The sequence below is a fragment of the Equus asinus genome, chromosome 8 (assembly GCF_041296235.1).
Source record: "Equus asinus isolate D_3611 breed Donkey chromosome 8, EquAss-T2T_v2, whole genome shotgun sequence".
NCBI classification, from domain to species: Eukaryota; Metazoa; Chordata; class Mammalia; order Perissodactyla; family Equidae; genus Equus; species Equus asinus.
Window position 1 is genome coordinate 46,554,534 of NC_091797.1, and position 19,873 is coordinate 46,574,406.

The 19,873-nt window shown below is 38.0% G+C and overlaps 1 protein-coding gene across 5 annotated transcripts in view; it reads left to right on the forward strand.

Annotated features, from left to right (window-relative positions):
- Window positions 1-297: 297 nt before the first annotated feature.
- Window positions 298-19,873, forward strand: part of GPLD1 (glycosylphosphatidylinositol specific phospholipase D1) — a 49,516-nt gene continuing 29,940 nt past the window's right edge. For 4 of the 5 annotated variants that reach the window (XM_044777010.2, XM_070515565.1, XM_070515564.1 and 1 more), the window contains exons 1-8: window positions 298-452; window positions 879-961; window positions 3,431-3,486; window positions 10,922-11,000; window positions 14,190-14,287; window positions 14,747-14,857; window positions 15,619-15,667; window positions 16,331-16,385. In XM_044777010.2, coding sequence (XP_044632945.2) covers window positions 427-452; window positions 879-961; window positions 3,431-3,486; window positions 10,922-11,000; window positions 14,190-14,287; window positions 14,747-14,857; window positions 15,619-15,667; window positions 16,331-16,385 — 557 coding nt within the window. In that variant the 5' untranslated portion in view covers window positions 298-426. Of the gene's footprint in view, window positions 453-505; window positions 962-3,430; window positions 3,487-10,921; window positions 11,001-14,189; window positions 14,288-14,746; window positions 14,858-15,618; window positions 15,668-16,330; window positions 16,386-19,873 lie in introns of those variants that run through there. The other variant, XM_014827493.3, reaches the window with a different exon arrangement.

Here is a 19,873-nt window from a genome sequence, read left to right on the forward strand (position 1 = left end):
GCTTTTAATCTGGAAGACGCATGATTCGAGCTTTAAGATCACCATCATTTCCATGAAGAGCCGAACTTAATTTTTCCCATGGATTAAGCGCTATCGATTAGATACTTCATAAGACGTATATTCTGATTTTCTGAGTCCTTGTTTCTTGGTTTGAAATCCTCCCCGCCATCCCCACCAGCCAGATGGAATCAGCATCTTTGCTTGGGCTGCAGGAATCCGATCAGGCAACAGGCTCTGGATAAACTCTACACGAACAGCCAGGGTAGAGAGACCAGGAGTGGCTGCTCTTGTGTAATCTCACACAAGTGTCAGTATCTGTTGCCAAATACTGAAAGGGAAGCTGGTTGCAGCTGATCATCATAAAAGCACTTGCAGCTTTGGAGGCCGAGGAAGCAAGGCCACCTGATAAATGCGTGTGTGGAAAGGATGCACGAGCCATCAGCCCTTGTAAGGTGAGGCCGTCTAGTATATTGACTATTAATATTAGACAGGTGGGTCTTTTTGTAAGAAAGCAAAGATTTGGAGACACCTTTGCTTGTGTCTTCATGCAAATTTCATGTTGAAAAGAAATCCAGAGGAAATCTCGGTCTGAAGATGACAATGCTTCCACCTAGAGGCCTTTAGATTTCAATTTATCACTTTTTTCTCTCCTAGGTGGAGTTTGTTTACTGTTCTGGTGAAGTTAAACAGTAGTTAAACAGTTGACTTTACTGGAAAATGATATTATTTTGAAGTGAGGCTTCACTTGCCGAGTCAGTGACCTGCTTGGAGGGAAAGCAGTGGGTCTGAGCCTGGCTCTTGCTCTCGGGGCGGCAGCAGCTCTGGCGTTTGCCGTCACCGTAGGAGCAGTGAGTAATGACAGCCATGTCTGCTTTCAGGTTCTGGTCGGCCCTGCTGATTGCACTGGGCTCTCTCTGCCCTAGAGGTTCAGCATGTGGCGTTTCAACACACATAGAAATAGGTAAGTGCTGGCAGCTTGTTGTGGTGATAAGGACACTAAAATCTGTCAAAAGACATTATTCCGTGTGTTGCTAATGAGTTCCCCCAATGCACTGAGCAGTGGGGCAGCGGAGAGGAGAAAGGCACGACTGGAGTTGTCCAGGGTTGGGGATGGTGGGGGTGGGTTCAGTGGAGGGGTGGGAAGCCGGAGAACTGACACATCTTTGATCCTAGGGTCCCCTGCTGTTTATCTGGCTGAGGAAATCAGAGCTGGACAAACTAGAGGTTACCACTGAAGCAGAAGAACTGATACAACGGGGGAGGAGAAAGACGGGTGGACTATGATAGGAGCGAGGAATTTCTTTTTGTTGTTTTACATTCCCAAGTTTATGTAAAGAGCCATGTGTGGCCACAGGAGTGGGTCCCCTGAATCAAGTGGCTTTAAAGGTAGTTGACTTCAGGGAGGACAAGGAAGTAAGGGCGTTTGAATGGTCACTGGCATTAGAGGTGCCCAGAATGAAGACAGGAGTGGGGGAGGCCTGCACATTGCTGCCCACAGGCTCAGGGGCAAAGGCGGAGTTATCTGGATCCAGGTGAACGGTAGCACAAAGATTTGGTTCTTATGTGAAGTGTATTTGTAATATCTTTTAGCTTGTGGAAATTGTGAGTCAACTTGTAATATAATTAGATATGATTATATCCTACAGCAATTTTCAGATTAGTTTCAGACCTGCCTCATGTCTGGGTTTTCTTTAGTTTAGACAAAAACAATAACAATATAACTATGCCATCTCTTGAAGGTGCAAAACAGACAAGATTACAAAGAAAATATGAAAATGTATTCATGCAAAATAGACCTAGATATTGAGTTCTGGTGGGCAAGAACCTTATCAGAATTTTACCATTTGAAGGTGCAGTAGAGGTCACAGAGTCCCGTCCCTTTATTTTACATATGAGGAAATTGATCTTAGAGAGTTTCACAGCTAACTTATCAGTGGCCTGGCCTAGTTATGTGTCCTGACAGCTAGCTAGTCCAGTGTTCTTTCCAAAAAACATTTATTGCTAAAAGGGAGTCAGGAAACAGTGGAAAAGAGAATCTTAGGTTCTAACACCAGCTCTACCAAAAATAGATCTGTGACTCTGAGCGATTCACTTCCTCTCTCAATTCCTCTTCTGTAAAATGAGGGGGTTGAACTTTTTGATGAATTCTAAAGTACCTTCCAACTCTAAGTTGTATGAAATTGAAAATGTTAATGTAAGTTGGCTGAAGAACAAACAAATGGAAATATTCAAGTTTTTAATCCTTAGAGTTTAAACGTTTACAAGACAGATGAAATCTGAAATTTTAATAAAACTAGATAACTGCTTTCCTTCAGTGGGTGCCAAAGGTCCTAATAGATTAATACATATTAAACATATATCTTTAATATAGCATTAATATATATTATATAACGTGTATGTGAACATAATTGAAGGTAACTCCTAATCTGCACAGATTTTTAGGATTTTTATTAAAAAACCCTACAATTCCAACATTTATTTACTAATAATTTAGATGATTTTATAAATATCTTAGTTCACATTTTCACTTCTTATAGAGGGCCTATATATATGTGAGTTACATAAATGTGAGTTAGTTAATTAGAATTGGCCTCATTCAGTGATTTGGGTTTATAAATTACTGGAATCCCACATGCAGGTTATTTGAGTGGGCTGTGAACTTGTCAATTCAGGTATTAATGCTTATAGTAGTGGCTGTATTTTTTTGTTGTTGTATGAATTAAAAAATTGGATGTGATTTACACTAGAAATAAGGTATCACCTTTGAATATGTCTCCATAAAGAATGCTTTTCTGGTGATTCTAAGATGATTCAGGATGTGGGTATGTCTGTGTGTGTGTATGTGGGCGTGTGGGTGGAGCAGGTGGCCTTCTGAGGTTTTGTTTGTCTTTCTAACGTGGTCCAATAATGAAAACACTTTTTAGGCTCATTGATTCAGTCCATAGTTTAGGCCCTGTATTGTATTTCCTGCTTAGGTTTTTCCTAGAATCTCCCTCAATGGATTATTGAGGCAAAACATGATGGTGATAACTTCTGTTTATTAATCTCCTAGCATGTGTCAGCCATTGTGCTTGTCACTTATCATTTACTTTCTGTGATTTTATCAACACTTCCGTAAGGTGGGTATTATTTACTCAGTTTTCCATAGAAGGGAACCGAGGCTCTAGAGAGGTGAAGTAACTTACCCTAGGTCATAGAGCTAGTTAAGCAGAAACTTTAAATCACTATGCAAATTGGATTGGTATTATAAATATTGCATGATTCTAATTATGCTAATGGAGATTACAAGTGAGTGCACTTAATTTTCTTATCCCACTTCCTTGACAGTTACAACCACACCATTATATATTTTCCTTTTAAAATGATCTCTGGTAAGTTCTGTTTTCAGTTATAGTTGGACTTAATTGCTTTATGTATTTATTTCTCTCAGGACACAGAGCTCTGGAATTTCTCCACCTTCAAGATGGGAGTGTTAACTACAAAGAGGTATAAAATCTGGTTTTTTTCTTTTATTCCTTGTGCATTAACTTTCTTCTGTAGCTGGCAAATAAAGGTCCTGACAGATACTTAAATGTGAATTTTGAGTCATTTTTATGCGTTTATAAAACATTAATATTTTGGGTTTAAAGATTAATGTCCCCTCCAGTGCTCCTTGAACATCTTATATGTATAATTTAAATAATTGAAATATTGTAATGATATGAATCATAAGTTGAAAAAGTATTGGAAAGAATTTTTTTAAGTGGTACATCTTTTTCGTTTTTTTAAAGAGAGGTCATCCCTGAGATAAAAGATTTATTTTTCACTTCTTGTCTCTGTGTGTTGTATACAAATTGCACCATCACAAGAAGGAAGTATTTATTCAGAAGCATGCTTTGAGATGCTCCTTCCAACTTCTCCTGCTGTCTTGGTCGGACTCTTTGATGGCTTACCTTTACCCATCCTCAAAGTAATTGAACCCATTCTGGCCCGATACACCAGTTCTATAGTTAAATGATACTTTGTGATCACAATACTTATTAAGTATTTATATTTGATAAGAATAGTTAACATTCCTTCATGACATCGCAATTGGATCAAATTATTATTAGATAACCCAAATTATTAATTTGGATTTAATTAATTTGTATTACTAGATAATACAAATTATTACTTGATAATCCAGTATGGAAAGCAAGATGGTAAAATAACTGAAATCTATTATATCCCCAAACCACTTTTGGTCATTAGTTTCAACTTCCTGACTCGCCAATTTAACAAGCCCTCTGGGAACAAACATCATTTATGTTTGATTGTCATCTTCACTGACCCTGATAGAATGTAGGCAGGAAAGAGGAAGGGAAGTGAGAATCTGCCTAATTCATCATTCGAACAATCAATCCTCAGCGTGTGGAGAGTGATTTTCTACTAGAGGTATTCAAGCTTGTGTCATTAATTTAAAGTTCATCATATGGACACTGATTCTTCCCCTCAGTGTTGATCCTAACCCAAATTCTGATGTCATCATTGGCAATGACCGAGTTTCCTGAGTACTCACACTTCCCCTTTAACTTATGAAGACAGATAGGGATCACTTTACCTCTGATTTATTTTCTGTCTGCAGGAATCTTTGCAGTTCTCTTTCTCCCTCCTAAAACCTGCTATTTGGTGACCTCCATTCATTGGTATAGTTTGGTGAAGTCATACAGAGGGAAGTGGGCTGAAGGATGCTAGCTGGCGGGGTGGACAGATCCCCACAAGCTGGCAATATCTCGGCCAGATCTCCACACTCAGGATCTGAGTTTTCTTGGCCCTGGGATACATGCATAAAGCTGAGAAAATCAGTTTATTAGTTTATAAGAACTGTAAGAACCAAGCTGACCTCAGATTGGTTGTCATCATTGCCCTGAAATTTACTTTCTTTCTATGAGAATAAACAGAATGTGGTACGTTAACCATGAAATCAGGGCAATGATAGTTACTTGGTTCGTTGCTGTCCCCTCTCCCTACCCCTCCCTCCCCACCCAGAGAATAGGTTTTGTCTTTTCTGGTGATAAAACTAATAGAATCTCAATTTGTTAAAAAAAAAAAAATTCTCTGAGATAACAAATGTTAACATTTTGTTTTATTTCACTTTTGGCATTTTCTCTGCATTTATTAGCACTTTCTTTTTTCCAAAAAATGATGACATTTTACACACTATTTTGTAACTTGCTTTTTTTCCTTTACTATGTCAGAGACATTTCCATGTCAATAGAGATCTTCAGAATAATTTTAACAATCACATATTTTTCTGTTATCCAGAATGTACCATAATTTATTTAACCAATTCCTTATTTTAACTTTTTATTTTGAAATAATTTAAAATACATAGAAAAGTTGAAAAAATTAGACAAATAATTCGTATATACCCTTTACCTAGTTTCCCCAGTTGCTGACCACTTATCATGTTTGTCTTTTTATCCACTATTTATGAATAGTGATTTTTTTCCCTGAACCATTTGAGAGTTAGTTGCTGGTGTGGTGCTCATTAGCCTTTAACACATCATTGTGTATTTCCTAAAAACGAGGACACTCCTATATAACGACAGTAGAATAATCACCATCAGGAAATCAACATTGAAATAACACTATCACTCAATCCTCAGGCCTCATTCAAATTTCACCAGTTGTCTCAATGATAATCTTTATGGTTCTAGGACCAATCCAGGATCATGTGTTTGTGCGTAGTTGTCAGTTCCCTCTGATCTTCTCCAACCTGGAACAGTTCTTCAAACCTACCTTGTCCTTAATGACCTTGATATTTTGGAAAAATACTGTCCAGTGACTCTGTAGAATGCATCTTAATTTGGTTTCGTCTGATGGTTCCTCATAACAGATTACCCGAAAGGTTACTTTTTGACAGAAATATCATAGAACATCAAAGTGATGCTATATTTTTCTCATTGCATGATGTCAGAAGGCTTACAATGTCAACTTGTACCATTTTTAGTGATGTTAACTTTTATTTCAGCAATCGTATTTTTCAGTTCTGAAATTTCCACTTGGTTCTTCTTTATATCTTCTATTTCTTTGCCACAACTTTCTATTTTTTCTTTTTGGTTTGTTTCAAGTGTGTTTATAATTATTTGAAGCATTTTTCTGATGGCTGCTTTAAAACATTTGTCAGACAATTCTAAAATTTCTGCCCCCTCCATGTTGGCATCTGTCGATTGTCTTTTTTATTTGAGATCTTCCTGGTTCTTGGTGTGATGAGTGATCTTTGGTTGAAATCTGAACATTTAAAGTATTACGTTATGAAACTCTGGACCTTATTTAAATCTCCTGTTTTAGTTGGCTTCTTCTGATACCACTCCAGTAGGGGAAGGGGTGGGAGAGACCTCACCTCCTAGCTGCCAACTGTGGGTAGAAGTCAAGGTTCCCCACTGGGTCTCCACTCATGCCTCCCTGGTGCGAGAGGTGGGAGTTCCTCCTTACTGCTGCTCACCATGGCCTCTACTGATCTCAGAGGGCAGGGGTGGCTTCTTATTGCTTGGTGGTGGTGAACATCCTGATCTCCTCCGGGCCTCTTCTCACACCACCCCAGTGGGGATGGGGAGAGGCACTTGATTGCTGCCAGTTGGGGTTGGATGTCTAGGCTCTCCTCATGGTCTCCACTGACCCTGAAGGGTAGGGGTGGGGGCCCGGACATCGGGGATGAAAGTCTTGCTCCCTCCTTGGCTTTCTCTGACAGCACTCCAGGGTAGGGGCTGGAGGATGATGTTGGGGCATCTTATTGTAGTCTGGTGAGGGGGGAAGTCTAGGCTCCCCACTTGGCCTTAGCTGGTGGGGAGGGGGGCGGGTAAGGGTGGAGCCACAGTTTTTTCTGTGATGTTTGGTTGGAGTAGAGGTTATGGCCTAGAAGTTTTCTGTCTTGCTAGGCTGCCCCTTTCCTGGTCCTGTTGCTAGCAAGAGGAGACTTTGGTTGGGGCTTTTTTGGTTTGTGCCCATTGGGGTTTCCATGTGGCTGGCTTTTTCAGTATCCAGTTTGGGACATAGGTAAAAAGAAACCCAGAGAACTCACCACAGTGTTATTCCTAAGGTCTCGAGTCCCCTGGCCAGTTTGCTTACTTATCTCCACCTGTAAGTAGTCTTATGTTCCTTTTATGTACAATTTCCTAGGTTTTTAGTTGTACTTAGCAAGAAGAATAGGGAAAAATACATCTACTCCATCTTCCTGGAAGGAGAAGTCCTAGTGATGTAATTTGTATCCCTTGGTTAAGATGGTGTCTGCCACATTTTTATACTGGAAAGTTAATAAGTATTTTCTACTTTCAAATTAGTAAGTAAATATTTTGTGGGGAGATATATTAAGGGTATATAAATATCTTGTTTCTCATCAAACTTTTACCCACTAGTTTTAGCATCCATTGATGGTTCTTTCCTGAAATAATGATTATGATGGTTGCCAAATTGTGTTTATCTGATTCCATCATCCCTTTTACATTTATTGGTTGCCATTCTGCTGTAACGCAGAGCTTTTCCTTCTTCTTCATTTATATATTCATTTATATCAGCATACATTCATGGATTCCTACGTTATTCAGTGGTTTATGTTACATTATTATCATTTATCTTGATGCTCAAATTGTCCCAGATTTGGCTTCAAGTTGGCTTTTGTGTCTATCTACCTATTTAAAACCGTGAGTTCACACAAAAATATCTCCAATTCCAATCCATCACCACAAGATTTATTCTAGCCTTCTCTGTGTCCATATCTGTAACTTCTTTCTCCCATAGTGACAAATCTCCATTATTTTCAATATATATTATTATTATTTTTTTAATGAGTTTATTTTTCCTTTTTCTCCCCAAATCCCCCCGGTACATAGTTGCATATTTTAGCTGTGGGTCCTTCTAGTTGCGGCATGTGGGATGCCTCCTCAACATGGCCTGATGAGTGGTGCCATGTCCGCACTGGGGATCTGAACTGGTGAAACCCTGGGCCGCGGAAGCAGAGTGCATGAACTTAACCACTCCGCCATGGGGCCGGCCCCTCAATATATATTCTTACATGCTCAGTCTCCTTGTATGTGATCAATTTCCTGACCAGGCTTGGTAAATCCCTTCGGGCCTGGCACTGCTAAGCTGAATCCGCTTGGCCCAGAAACAAATGAAAAAGCAAAACAAGCAGGACATATATGACCAAGGACAGGTTAATATCCTTCCTTGTTCATGTTTCATTGAAATTTCTTCATAAACACCTTCAGATTTGGAAACACTCACTTTTAGGGCCTACTTTTTATTTATTTTTAAAATTTTTGCCCATTTGGTAGGTGAAAATGGTATCTTGTTATAGGTTTAATTGACATTTTAATTATTTATTACTAATGAGGTTAAATATATTTTCAAGTGTTTATTGACTATTTCTATTACCTATTCTGTGAATTGCCTATGTCTTTTGCTCATTTTCCTATAAGGATATTTATCCTTTTATCTTGATATAAGTATGGCTTATTAAAGATATTCGCCTGTCATCTATCAAATGATTCTCATGGTTATTTTTCACAAATTTCTTTCTGGTGCTTTTTACCATGCAAAACAATTAAATTTTTATGTAGTTAAGTGCATAAATCTTTTCTTTTATGGTTTCTGCCTGTGTTTTGCTTAGAAAAATCATTCCCACTCTGAGACTTATACAATTATTCACTTAAATCTTGTCTTGTTAATTTTATGGCTCCATTTTTGACATTTAACTCTCCAATTCATCTTGCATTTATTTTGGCGTAAAGCATGATAGGGATCCAGTGACCTGTTAATGATAATGTTAATTTCAAGTCAATGTCACCTAGGCTATGCATGGATTCCCTATGCAAAAATGGAATACTCATTGCTATGGTGTTGTGCCACCACCATTTGTTGATTGCTCCATCCTTTATTCATCTCTATCATGGTTTAAGCTATTATGTATGCTGGAGTCTGTTTCTTTACTCTTTATTCTGTTTCATTGATCTGTCTCTTTAGCTTTCAATGTTATACTGTTTTCATTTCTATGGCTTAATAATGTTTCTGTATTTGAACGATATACCTTCCTTCTGGACTCTTCTTTTCCCCCCCAGCAGTTTCCTGATGCATTTAGTTTTCAAAATTTACTTCAGAATTATTTTTCATGTTAAGTAACAGTATCTACCTCACTGGGAGATGCAGATTCAACAAGTGTTAATACGTATAAAGGGACTAGATCAGTGTGGCTGGTAAGGTAAATATTCAATAAAGTTAATTATTATTTTTAAGTGACAAAAGTCCAACTCGAGCTATCTTTAGAAAAGAAGGAGAGTATTGGTTCATGTGACTGATAGCCCTGGGGCAGAGCTGGACCCAGAGGTCTGGATGGTGCTCTGTCTCTCCCCATGTGGAGGACGCTGACCATCCTGGACTCAGCCTCCAAGCTTAAAATCCCCAAAGGAAGAGGGCGTCTTCTCCATAGCTCCAGCTGAGAAGTCTTGGAGAGGGCTCTCACTGATGTAGCTTTGATCAAACACGCATCTCTGGACCAAACACTGTGATGGGAGTGGATACCTTGGCCTTGTACCCCTGTGGTCAGCCCACCTGATCAGTGTGGAATGGATTTTCTCCTCAGGAGAGAGTAATTCTGTTTCTAGAAGATGGGAATGGGATGCTGGCTGGAAAAGCAAAAACAGATGATTCTGTATCTCCTTATATTTTAAGTTCTTTGAGGTACTTCTTTGTTGCCTCCGTGGATGGTCCACGTTAAGTTCTTCAATAAGGACTTTTCAATAAAAATTTAAAAGTTGGCTTGCCAAACTTTTACTTTGCCCATTGTGTCAATCAGAATTTGTAGGCAGATTGTGGAAATCCCTCTGGCTAGCTTAGGTGGAGAGGGGCTCAATACCAAGAATCAGGGAGTTCAATGCTGACAAACTGTGAGAATTGGAGGAGCAGGCTGTAGTGTGTCCAGAAAGGACTCCCAGAACAACACACAGACCTAGCCTGCTGAGGAACTGTTGCCTATGCCTAGTCAAACAGCCTGCTGCCCCGTTTGCCAGCTCCAGGTCCAACTGACTCCTACATGGTCTGGAAAGTAACAAGCCTCCACTTGGACTGTTGGGTCCGGGACCTCATTACTTCAGCCATACTCCTTACTAGCAAAATGGATGCCCAGTACAATGCCTGTGATCGCTTGGGCCCCCTCTACTTCTGCTGCGGAAAAACCAAGCATTTCCATGCTAGCTGAAGAAGCAAAAGGGGGAGGTGGGATCCACAGTGGAGGCTGGGAAATGTAGCCTTCATTTTCTAGACTCCAGCGTGCACCTGGGCACACCATAAGGGGGTCGGAAGGGAATGGAGTGAGCCAGTCAACTTAGGAAGAACATTGAAAAGAAAATCTCTACCATCTACTTTTACATCATTTTAAAAGGAAAGAATATTTTTTTAACCCTCCAAAAGCACAGAGGACATAATCTGACTCTAAAGCACAGGTGGTAACTCTAAACTGATTACATATATGTATATATATGTATATATATTATGTACATGAGCAAGTTTATATTTTTCTCATGTCACTGATTTTTTTCACTGGATTGTTGAAAATCTTACCACAAACCAACCCTAGATTAGCCCTAGGGAAATCCTGCTCTACTGGTAGACAGAGAAAACGAAAGGAGGTGAAATGCAAATACATAATTTTTGCTATTTCTTGATTAGACTGTCTATGTTTGATGGGAAAGAACCTGAAGTTGTATATGGTAGGGTGTTGTCTTGGATTATGCATAAATTTTTATTATTTATTTCCTTACCCCTTCAGCTTCCCACCTGCCTTCCATTACTTCCCTTCCCCCCACCCCAAATTGTTCTAGCATCCCATAGCTGGAAATGGACTGGGCCTGCTTTTCTCAGGCTCTTGACTCTGGCCCCCTAATCTCTATATTTTGCTGCTCCCCAGCTGTTACTTGAACACCAGGATGCATATCAGGCTGGATCTGTGTTTCCTGATGCGTTTTACCCCAGCATCTGTGAAGGAGGTAAGATAAAGATTTGTAGACCAAACAATGTCACTTTTACCTGGTTAATAGGAATGGCTATGGCTTTAAAAAGTAGCACATTCTGTTTTCCACTATTGTTGGTCAATGACTTAGTTCACTTAGTTGCATTTTCCATTTAACCAACACTTATCTGCTTAAGCATAGGAATTCTGAAAACTTCAATGGTTCTAAATGCCCTTACTTGCTTTACTGCTTTGTGGCAGAAGAGAAAACATTTTGAAAGAGATCTAAGGTCTGAGTTTTTGTTCCTTCTATACTGTCTGTTAACATGTGACCTTGAAAAAGTCACTTCCATGCTGAGTCTCAGTTTCCACATCTGTAACATAGTAAAAATGGTGCCTGCTTTGCTCCTTTACTGGATTTTTGTTGGTATTAATGCGTATTTTGTCAAGTGTTATGCAAGTCTAAGGAAGTGTTATCAGTAAACTGGGCTTATGAGTGTATCAGTTAGGGCCCCAGCAGGCACATTCAGACTGAGTAATTTGAGAGAAGTTTTTATAAGGGGACCACTTACAGAGGTATGAACAGGATGTAAGAAAATTGTAAGGGATAGACTATGCAGGGGAGGGAGCAGTTCCGGGAAATGCTGACAGAGCGCTGTGTGGAGAGGGACGCTTGATGGGGGCCAGACCTTCAGTCAGGTTCACAGCTAGCTCACTGTGACCCCACAGAAGTGGAGCTGGGAGAATGAATACCCCAGCCTGTCTCTCCTCCTTTTCTCCGGTGACTTGTTGCTTCTCTCCATTGGCCAAACCCAACCCAATCAAAGCCAGAGGGCAAAGAAGCCAGTTGAAGTAGGTCACCTCCGAGGCACTGTGCAGGGTGGAAAAGGATGGTGAGTGGATCAACAGGGGTGAACAAAAGACATCCAGTACACTAGGTCATCGCATAAACGGTTTTTGGAGTCTCGGGGTCATCAGCCATTATCTCCCCCCTTTTTTGTTTAAAGTAATACAGTGATGCCTTTAGGGTATCAACAAAAATATGTAGAATACAAAAGTTTCATCAGGAAAGCTTTATTGCTCATACAGTTTGCAAACCAGGGAGATGCAGCCTTCAGAACAAATCGAAAGTACGCTCTCGGGGTAGACCACAGGGTTTTTTTTTTTTCCGAAAGCCTTCTGGTTCTTCAGTTCCTCTATAGAAACTGCTGTTCTAAAATCAGCTTTTTCAGACTTCTGGCCGTCCATCAGGAAGGAACACTCCTGCAGGTACAAGTTGTGGTTTTCCTGAGGACAGAGTATGTGACTGCTCCTTTGTCCTGCATGGTCGCCAGACGGTTTTAAATCCCGGTTAGCCACACAGAGTCCATTTTGTCTTTTTCTTTTCTCTTGCCCCCTATCTTTTGTTTTAATTTCTCAAGGGTCAGTGAAATATTTAAGGCTGCTCACTCCTATGGTTATGATCCTGGATAACTAAACTTTTGTATTTCTCATATTTGTAAGTGGTTTTCTTCCTGTTTCCCTTTTAGTTTGTTAGCTATCATTTCTCAATCCTATAATTTTGCCTGCATGTTGCAGTTCCTCTGTGTCTAACCTATTATATCTCATTTAGCATTTCCCAAACTGTCTTCAGGGGGCTCAAATATCTCTTGAGATTTTTACAGTTCCTTGTTATCTTACATAAAAAAGAAAGAAAAATGGGTTTTTTTGTCAATTAAATCTGAGAAATATTACTTAACATATGCATTTTTAGAGACAGATATAACACACAATAATAAAGGTTCTGAGAAGAGTTGGAAAGGAGTGAAAACTATCTAGCATTTTCCATTTTTTTATAAACCCATAGACTCTCCTCTTATCAGGTGTAAAGATTGGGACCAGTATATGACTGAACCAAAAAAGTCAATTAGAAAGAAATATAAAATATATAATGATTGCAAGGGATTTGAATATCAATTTCTCTTATATTTTTATGAATTTTTGCAAATCTTCTCTTTGTCTCATCCATACCCATTTCAGCAGAAGTTCCCTTTTTCTTTTTCGGTAATTCACTTTTCTTACATCTTCCCGAAGCACTTAACTTTCTTAGATATTCAGTTGCCGAAGAAACAACTCTTTGTTTTTGTACTCTTGTGTTTCATCAGTTTACCTAATATTGAATTAAATTCTATAGTAACAATAACAAGGACAACCTGGCTTAAACAGGATTAGAAACAAACTTGGCTGATACTCAGTAAGCTAAGGCACAGCTGTGGGGACAGAGGCGCTCCTGCCTAGGGGCAGTGGCCTGCTGGCTGCCAGGTGTGGGGGTGGGGAGTGTGTGTGGGGGTGGGATGTGGGCTGGATCTTTTGCTCCCAGTCAGTATGATTTACAGAGGAAACAGAGAGCTTTGGGTAATGGCAGTTTGGTTATGTGGAGGTTTGTCAAAAGAGCTACCACTAATTCTGGATTTTTACTGTATTCTGCAGAATAAGAATTGTAAGTTTTATCTCTGGGCAAACTGTTGGAGAAAATCAAAATTCTTAGTTATAAGTTCTTTGAAAATCATTTTCAGAAAAACCCATGATTTAAAGGTAGTGAGGCTGTTTTTACTTTAGCGGCAGCATAAAACATTTGAGCTGAGGGATCTGAACTCTGGAGTTTGCTTTCCGTTGCCCTCGTGACATTTGACATCCCATGAAGAATTTGTGGCATTTGGACGTTTAGAATAGGTGCCAGTTCCTGTCTTTCCTGCCCCTCCTGTGGGGATAAAAAGCTCCGTGGGACACCCAGTGGCCCACTCAGGTGATGCTCAGGGCCTGTGCCATTTGAAAACTATTATTATAAATCCAAATGCTTGAAAGCCCTTGCAGTATCTGCTTTTGTCTTTTCTGCTATTAGGGAGGTTGATTGTGATGGACAAAGAGGATTGAAAACACATACACACACATACACACACGAAAATAACTTATTTCTTTACCTTCAGGGCACAGAAATTGAAAACGCTTCCAGCCTCTATTGCAGCCCAGGTGATAGAGATGCTGTGAGCCAGTTTAGGCCCCTTTCACTTTCGGCTGGCTCTTGTGTTCTAGAAGCTTCCTTGAACATCAACAGAAGAAACTTAAGAGGCTTGGAGGGAAGAAGGAGAAGGAGGGACGCAGCAGTGCAGCAGGCAGGGGTGGAATTTGGCTGAGAATTTCCAACTTTTTAAGAAAGAATCCTTTGGCCTGCTTTTGTTTTTGTCAGGAAAATTCCATGATGTGTCTGAGAGCACGCACTGGACTCCATTTCTTAATGCGAGCGTTCATTATATCCGAGAGAACTACCCCCTTCCTTGGGAGAAGGTAGGCATGGCCCTCTAATCCTGAAAAATTCAGTTCCAGACCTGCCAAGTTCTGTTTTTCACCTGCATTTACCCCATTTGTACCCCTCCCCCTCCCCATGCTCTGCGAGGTCTACCGACCACTGTACCTTCAGCACCAAACACAGTACTTGGGAAGTGGTAGATGGCTAATTAATATTTGAATAAATTATTTAAAAAAAATGTTTGGAGTATGTCACTTGGTCGTTTTGCTCCAATAGTAATTAATTCAAGCACTTCCAAGGTACTACAAAACTTTTCAAAAAGTCAAAAGACATTTCAATTTTGTGGTTTTTGGGGAACTCGAAACTACAATGTACCTGCCTCTGATTTTTTTTTTTAAGTCTCAATAATGGAAACGAATTCATGCTTATTAAAACTTTTCATAGGATTGTTATAAAATAACCCAAACACACGTGACTCTAACTTGCTGATTTGGCAGGACACAGAGAAACTGGTAGCTTTCTTGTTTGGAATTACCTCTCACATGGTGGCCGATGTCAGCTGGCATAGCCTGGGTATTGAACAAGGATTCCTCAGGACCATGGGAGATGTGAGTACCTATCTTTAAGGTTAATGACTTTACGAGAGCGACACTGTCATACCCAAGATCCCAAACCAACGCTTTTAAAGGAAAGGAAAACTTTAGGTTATTCAGATGTCATGTGGAAACAAGACTTCTTGTCCAAAGTGGTATTTGTTAGATTTTCATCTTTTTCTATTCATTCCTCTTCTTGCTACCTGGGTAAATTCATCCACATGGCAGAACAACTAACATGCATGAAAACAGCAATAGAAGTGACATTCTGGTTTAGCCACAAACAATGTTTGAAAATTTTATTTTATTCAAGCTGTATCTTAATAAGACATGAATACCTACTATTTGGTTCTATTTAAAAGTAATAGTTCCACGTGTTTTTGTTTTTTCCTCTTTAATTTTCTATATGAAGATGCCACATTGCCAAATTGAAAATTATGCTTTTATCTGGTAACTTAGCTTCTGGAAGCCCCCTCTGGTCATTCATCGATATTAATATTATTCTGTGAGAAGTTTAAGCTTAGACTCAGCAGAGATTTTGTGTATATCTTATTATATACAAAGGTCTACAGTAGCTTTCTCTCTTACCAGACATTAAGTGTACAACTCAGCGCCAATATAATAAGATTGTTTCTTTGGAAATTGAGTCTATCCATTATGCATCCTCAGCAATTCATTGGGTTAGGCTGTCATCTCCCCACTACTCGCTTGATTGTGGGGTAGGAGTTTGGGCTACAGTTTGTGATGTCGACCAGCTGGTTCTCTTTCTTTTTCAGATTGATTTTCACGGCTCCTTTCCTGAGGCGCATTCAGCTGGTGATTTTGGTACTGTTTATATGCACTTGCCAAATTTCCTTTTGCAGTAGTTATAGTCTACTTGTAATGAAGTCAATACTGTACATTAAATACATGTTTTTTAAATCCTATCTTGCCAGTAGCACATACTGCTTTCTATTTGAATGTTGTAGTTCATTCAGAGTACACAGATACCTCATTTAGCATGGAGACGTACTGCTGAAAAGTTGTGTAGATTGGGTATTTTTTTGGTTAAAAAAATCACATTTTATCATTGACTTGTATCATAATTTTAGAAAAGCTTTTATATTAGGTTAAAAGTCATTACCTAGTGTCTACTAATCCATTAGCTTTAAATTGGTAAACTTCATCTTTTGTTCTGTAGGAAATTACTTTTAAATATACAAACTAGATGGTGAGTGGTGTTGGTTTAAAAGAACTCTTATGGTTCATCTTTCCTTAAAGTAAAAAACATTTTGGTAATATGGGTGATCCTTTCTTAATTCATATTTCGCTAGCTACAATTTTAAGAGATCACTTTTTCTTAAAGATATGCCTATACCGAAAAAAATGAACAGAAACTTGTAACAATGTGAAGAACTAATCAACTGGATTGAGCAAATTTATGGTAAAAGAAGCCTGCTACATATTGTCACTAATCCACCAAATGTAAATATTTTTCTCATCCCTTAGGAGGAGATGTATTGAGCCAGTTTGAGTTTAATTTTAATTACCTCTCACGGCACTGGTAAGAGCGATGTACATTTACTTACTTTTATTTTTATTATTATTTTTTTTTTGAGGAAGATTGACCCTGAGCTAATATCTGTTGCCAATCCTCCTCTTTCTTTTTTCTCCCCAAAGCCCCAGTACCTAGTTGTATATCCTTGTTGTAAGTCCTTCTATGTGGGACGCCGCCATAGCATGGCTTGATGAGCGGTGTGTAGGTCGGTACCCAGGATCCAAACCCACAAACCCCAAGCCACCGAAGCAGAGCGTGTGAACTTAACCACTATGCCATGCAATGTCCATTTAAATATGTGATAGCTAATGGCATTTAGGATCTTGCTCCTTTTTTCTTAGAAAATATAACTTACAATGTAATTAGGAGTCTTCTGCATTTGCAAATTGAGAAGTAAAACTGCAGATTAGTCTAAGTAGTTTCTTTAAAAACATTTGTGAATTATACCAAACATATAAAAAATGTATAATTATACATAAAATATGATGATGCACACCTGTGTAGCCACCACCCAGTTTAAGAAACAGAGCATTTTTGGTCCTCAGAAGCTTCTTGCCTTCCCCCCTTTAGCACATCACCTTCTGTCCCACCAGGGGTAGCCACTACCCTAGGTTTCCTGTTAATCATTTGGTGGCTTTTCTCTATAGTTTTACTACATATGGATGTATCCATATGTAAAATATAGGTTTTCACTTTAGGTAAGTAGAATTACGCAGTATGTATTCTGCAAATGTTTTGCTTGAAATTATGTTTGAGATTTAATGGTATTGATATATTCAGCTGTAGTTCATTCATTTCACCACTGTGTGGTCCTCCGTTGTGTCTATAACAAAATGAACTACTCCAGACTAATGTTGATGGATATGTAAGCAGTGTTAAGTGTTTTTGCTTTACACATAGCGTTGCTATGAACCTTTTTGTACACACATTTGTGCACCAGAGAGGAATCTCTCTCAAGTAACCATCACCAGAAGTGCAATTGCTGGGTTGTAGGGTTTATGCATGTTTAACTTAACTGGGTAACCCTAGACTCTTTCATTATGGTCTTCCCACTCTAGACTCCCATCAGCTTTGCATAATAGTTCTGCTTCTTCTGCGTTCTCCAGTACTTGGTATTGTTCACCTTTGAAGTTTTTCTATCATTTGGTATGTAGTGGTATCTCATTAAAGTTTTAATTTGCATTTCCCAGATTGCTAAAGAGCTTGAACATTTTTTCATATTTTATTGACCATTTGTGTTTGATTTTAAGTGACCATCTTGTTCAGTTTTTAGCTTATTTTTCTGTTGGGTTGTTCTTTTTATTTATTTGTGAATGTTCTTTGTATATTAGAGCTTCTAATCTTTTGTTTATCCTTTATTCGTTACAATTATCTTTTTACAGTTTGTGGCATGTCTTTTTACTTATTTATGGTGTATCTGAAACAGAATTTATTAATTTTGATGTTGTTGAATATATCAGTCTTTTCCTTTGTAACTTGTACTTTTGGTGTCTTATCTAAGAAATCCTTCCCTACCTTGAGGGCATGAGGTTAGTCTTGTACTTAGCCTTCTAAAGCCTCTATAGTTTTATTTCTTAATTTTATGTGTTAATTTACCTGGAGTTAATTTTTTGTATTTTCTGAGTTAGAATCTAATTTTATTTTTTCCTGTAGAGATAACTAATTGTCCTAGAACCTTTTATCAATAATCTACCCTTTCCTCTCTGATCTGTAATGCCCTCTCTGACATAAATTAAAATTCCCTATGCATGTGCGCCAGTTTCTGGGTTTTCTATCACATTCTATTGGTCTCATGACTATTCCTGAGCAATACTGATTTTTTAAATTATTGTGGCTTTACAGTACGTCTTGACATTTATTAGGGCAGATCTCCCAACCTGTCCTCCTTTTTGTTCAGATGTACCTTGTCTATTCTTTTGCCTTGGCTCTTTGAAATAAGTGGCGGGATCAAGTTGCTATGTTCCAAGAAAAGCCTTGTTGGAATTTTCATTAGAATTTTGTTGAATATAGAGATCAATTGGAGGAGAATTCATAATTTTGTAATATTGAGTCTTCTTATCCATATATATGCTATATATTTTATTTGTCTCCTTTAGTGACTTTAAGGTTTTATAAATGTTTCCATCAAGACCTTACATGTTTTATTAGATTTAGTTGCAGAGACTTTATATTTTTATTTGCTACCATAAATGGTAATTTTTGGTACCAGTTATATTTTCTAATTGATTTGCTGGTATATGGACATGCAAATGACTTCCTAATTTTGATTTTGTATCTAGCAACATTTCTAAGCTATCTTGTTAATTTTAATTTATCTGGAGATTCCCTTGAATTACGATATAAAATCTGTAAATTATGACAATTTTTGCTTTTCCTTTTCAATCTTTATACCTTTCATTTCTTTTTCTTGCTGTATCACACTGGCTAATATTTCTAGTGCAATAGAAGTAGTGATATTGAACATACTTATCTGGTTCCTGATCTTAAAGGAATGCTTTCAAGATTTCATAATTAAGTGTAATGTTTGCTGTGGATTTTTATGAATATCCTTTATCAAGTTAAGGAAGATTTCTTCTATTTCTAGTTTGCTAGTAGTTTTATTATACATTAATTTCATATGTATTCAACTCTTATTATGCATCTGTTGAGATGGTTGTTTCTTAATTTGTTAATATAGTGAATTATACTAACTTATTTGCTAATATTAAATCAACTTTACTTCCTGGAACAAAACCAATTTTGTAATGATATATCACCTTTTTTATATTTGTTCCATCTGTTCTTGCTGTTTAAGGGTTTTGCATCTATGTTTATGAGTGAGCTTGCACTGTGATTTTCCTTCTGTCCTTGTTTGGTTTTGGTATCAAGGTTATGCTGACTTCATGAAATCAGGTGGGGGAGTGTTCCTTCCTTCTCTATTCTCTGGAAGTCTGTGAAAGATGAGAATTTTGATTCCTTGACTGTTTGGTAGAACTTGTCTCTAAAGCTACTTAGACCCAGTGTTTTCTTTCTAGGGACTTTTTAGAAAACTTCTTTAATGATTATAGGACTATATAGGACTGTACAGTTTTTCAGTTTTTTTCGTAAGAAGTTCTATATTTTTCTAGTACTTTTCCATTTTATCTCAATGTTTAAACATTTAGGCATAATATTGTTCATAATATCTTCTTATCTTTTTTCTCCTGTTTTATTTGTACTCATGTTCCTTTTGTTACCCATCATGTTGTTTATACTGCTTTCCCTTATATTTTTAAACAATTAGTCTCATCTAATTTTTCAATTTTATTGTTTTAAAGAACGAACTTTTAGCTTTATTTATCCTATTATATGTTCCTTTTATCTTGCATTACTTTTTACTCATATATTTATTTTCTTCTTTTTGCTTTCTTTGGGTTCCTGTGAAATTTATTGAATCTTGACTTAAAATCTAGCATGCGATCAATTTTTGTAAATATTTCATATGTGCTTGAAAAGAATGTTAATTCTCCAACTTT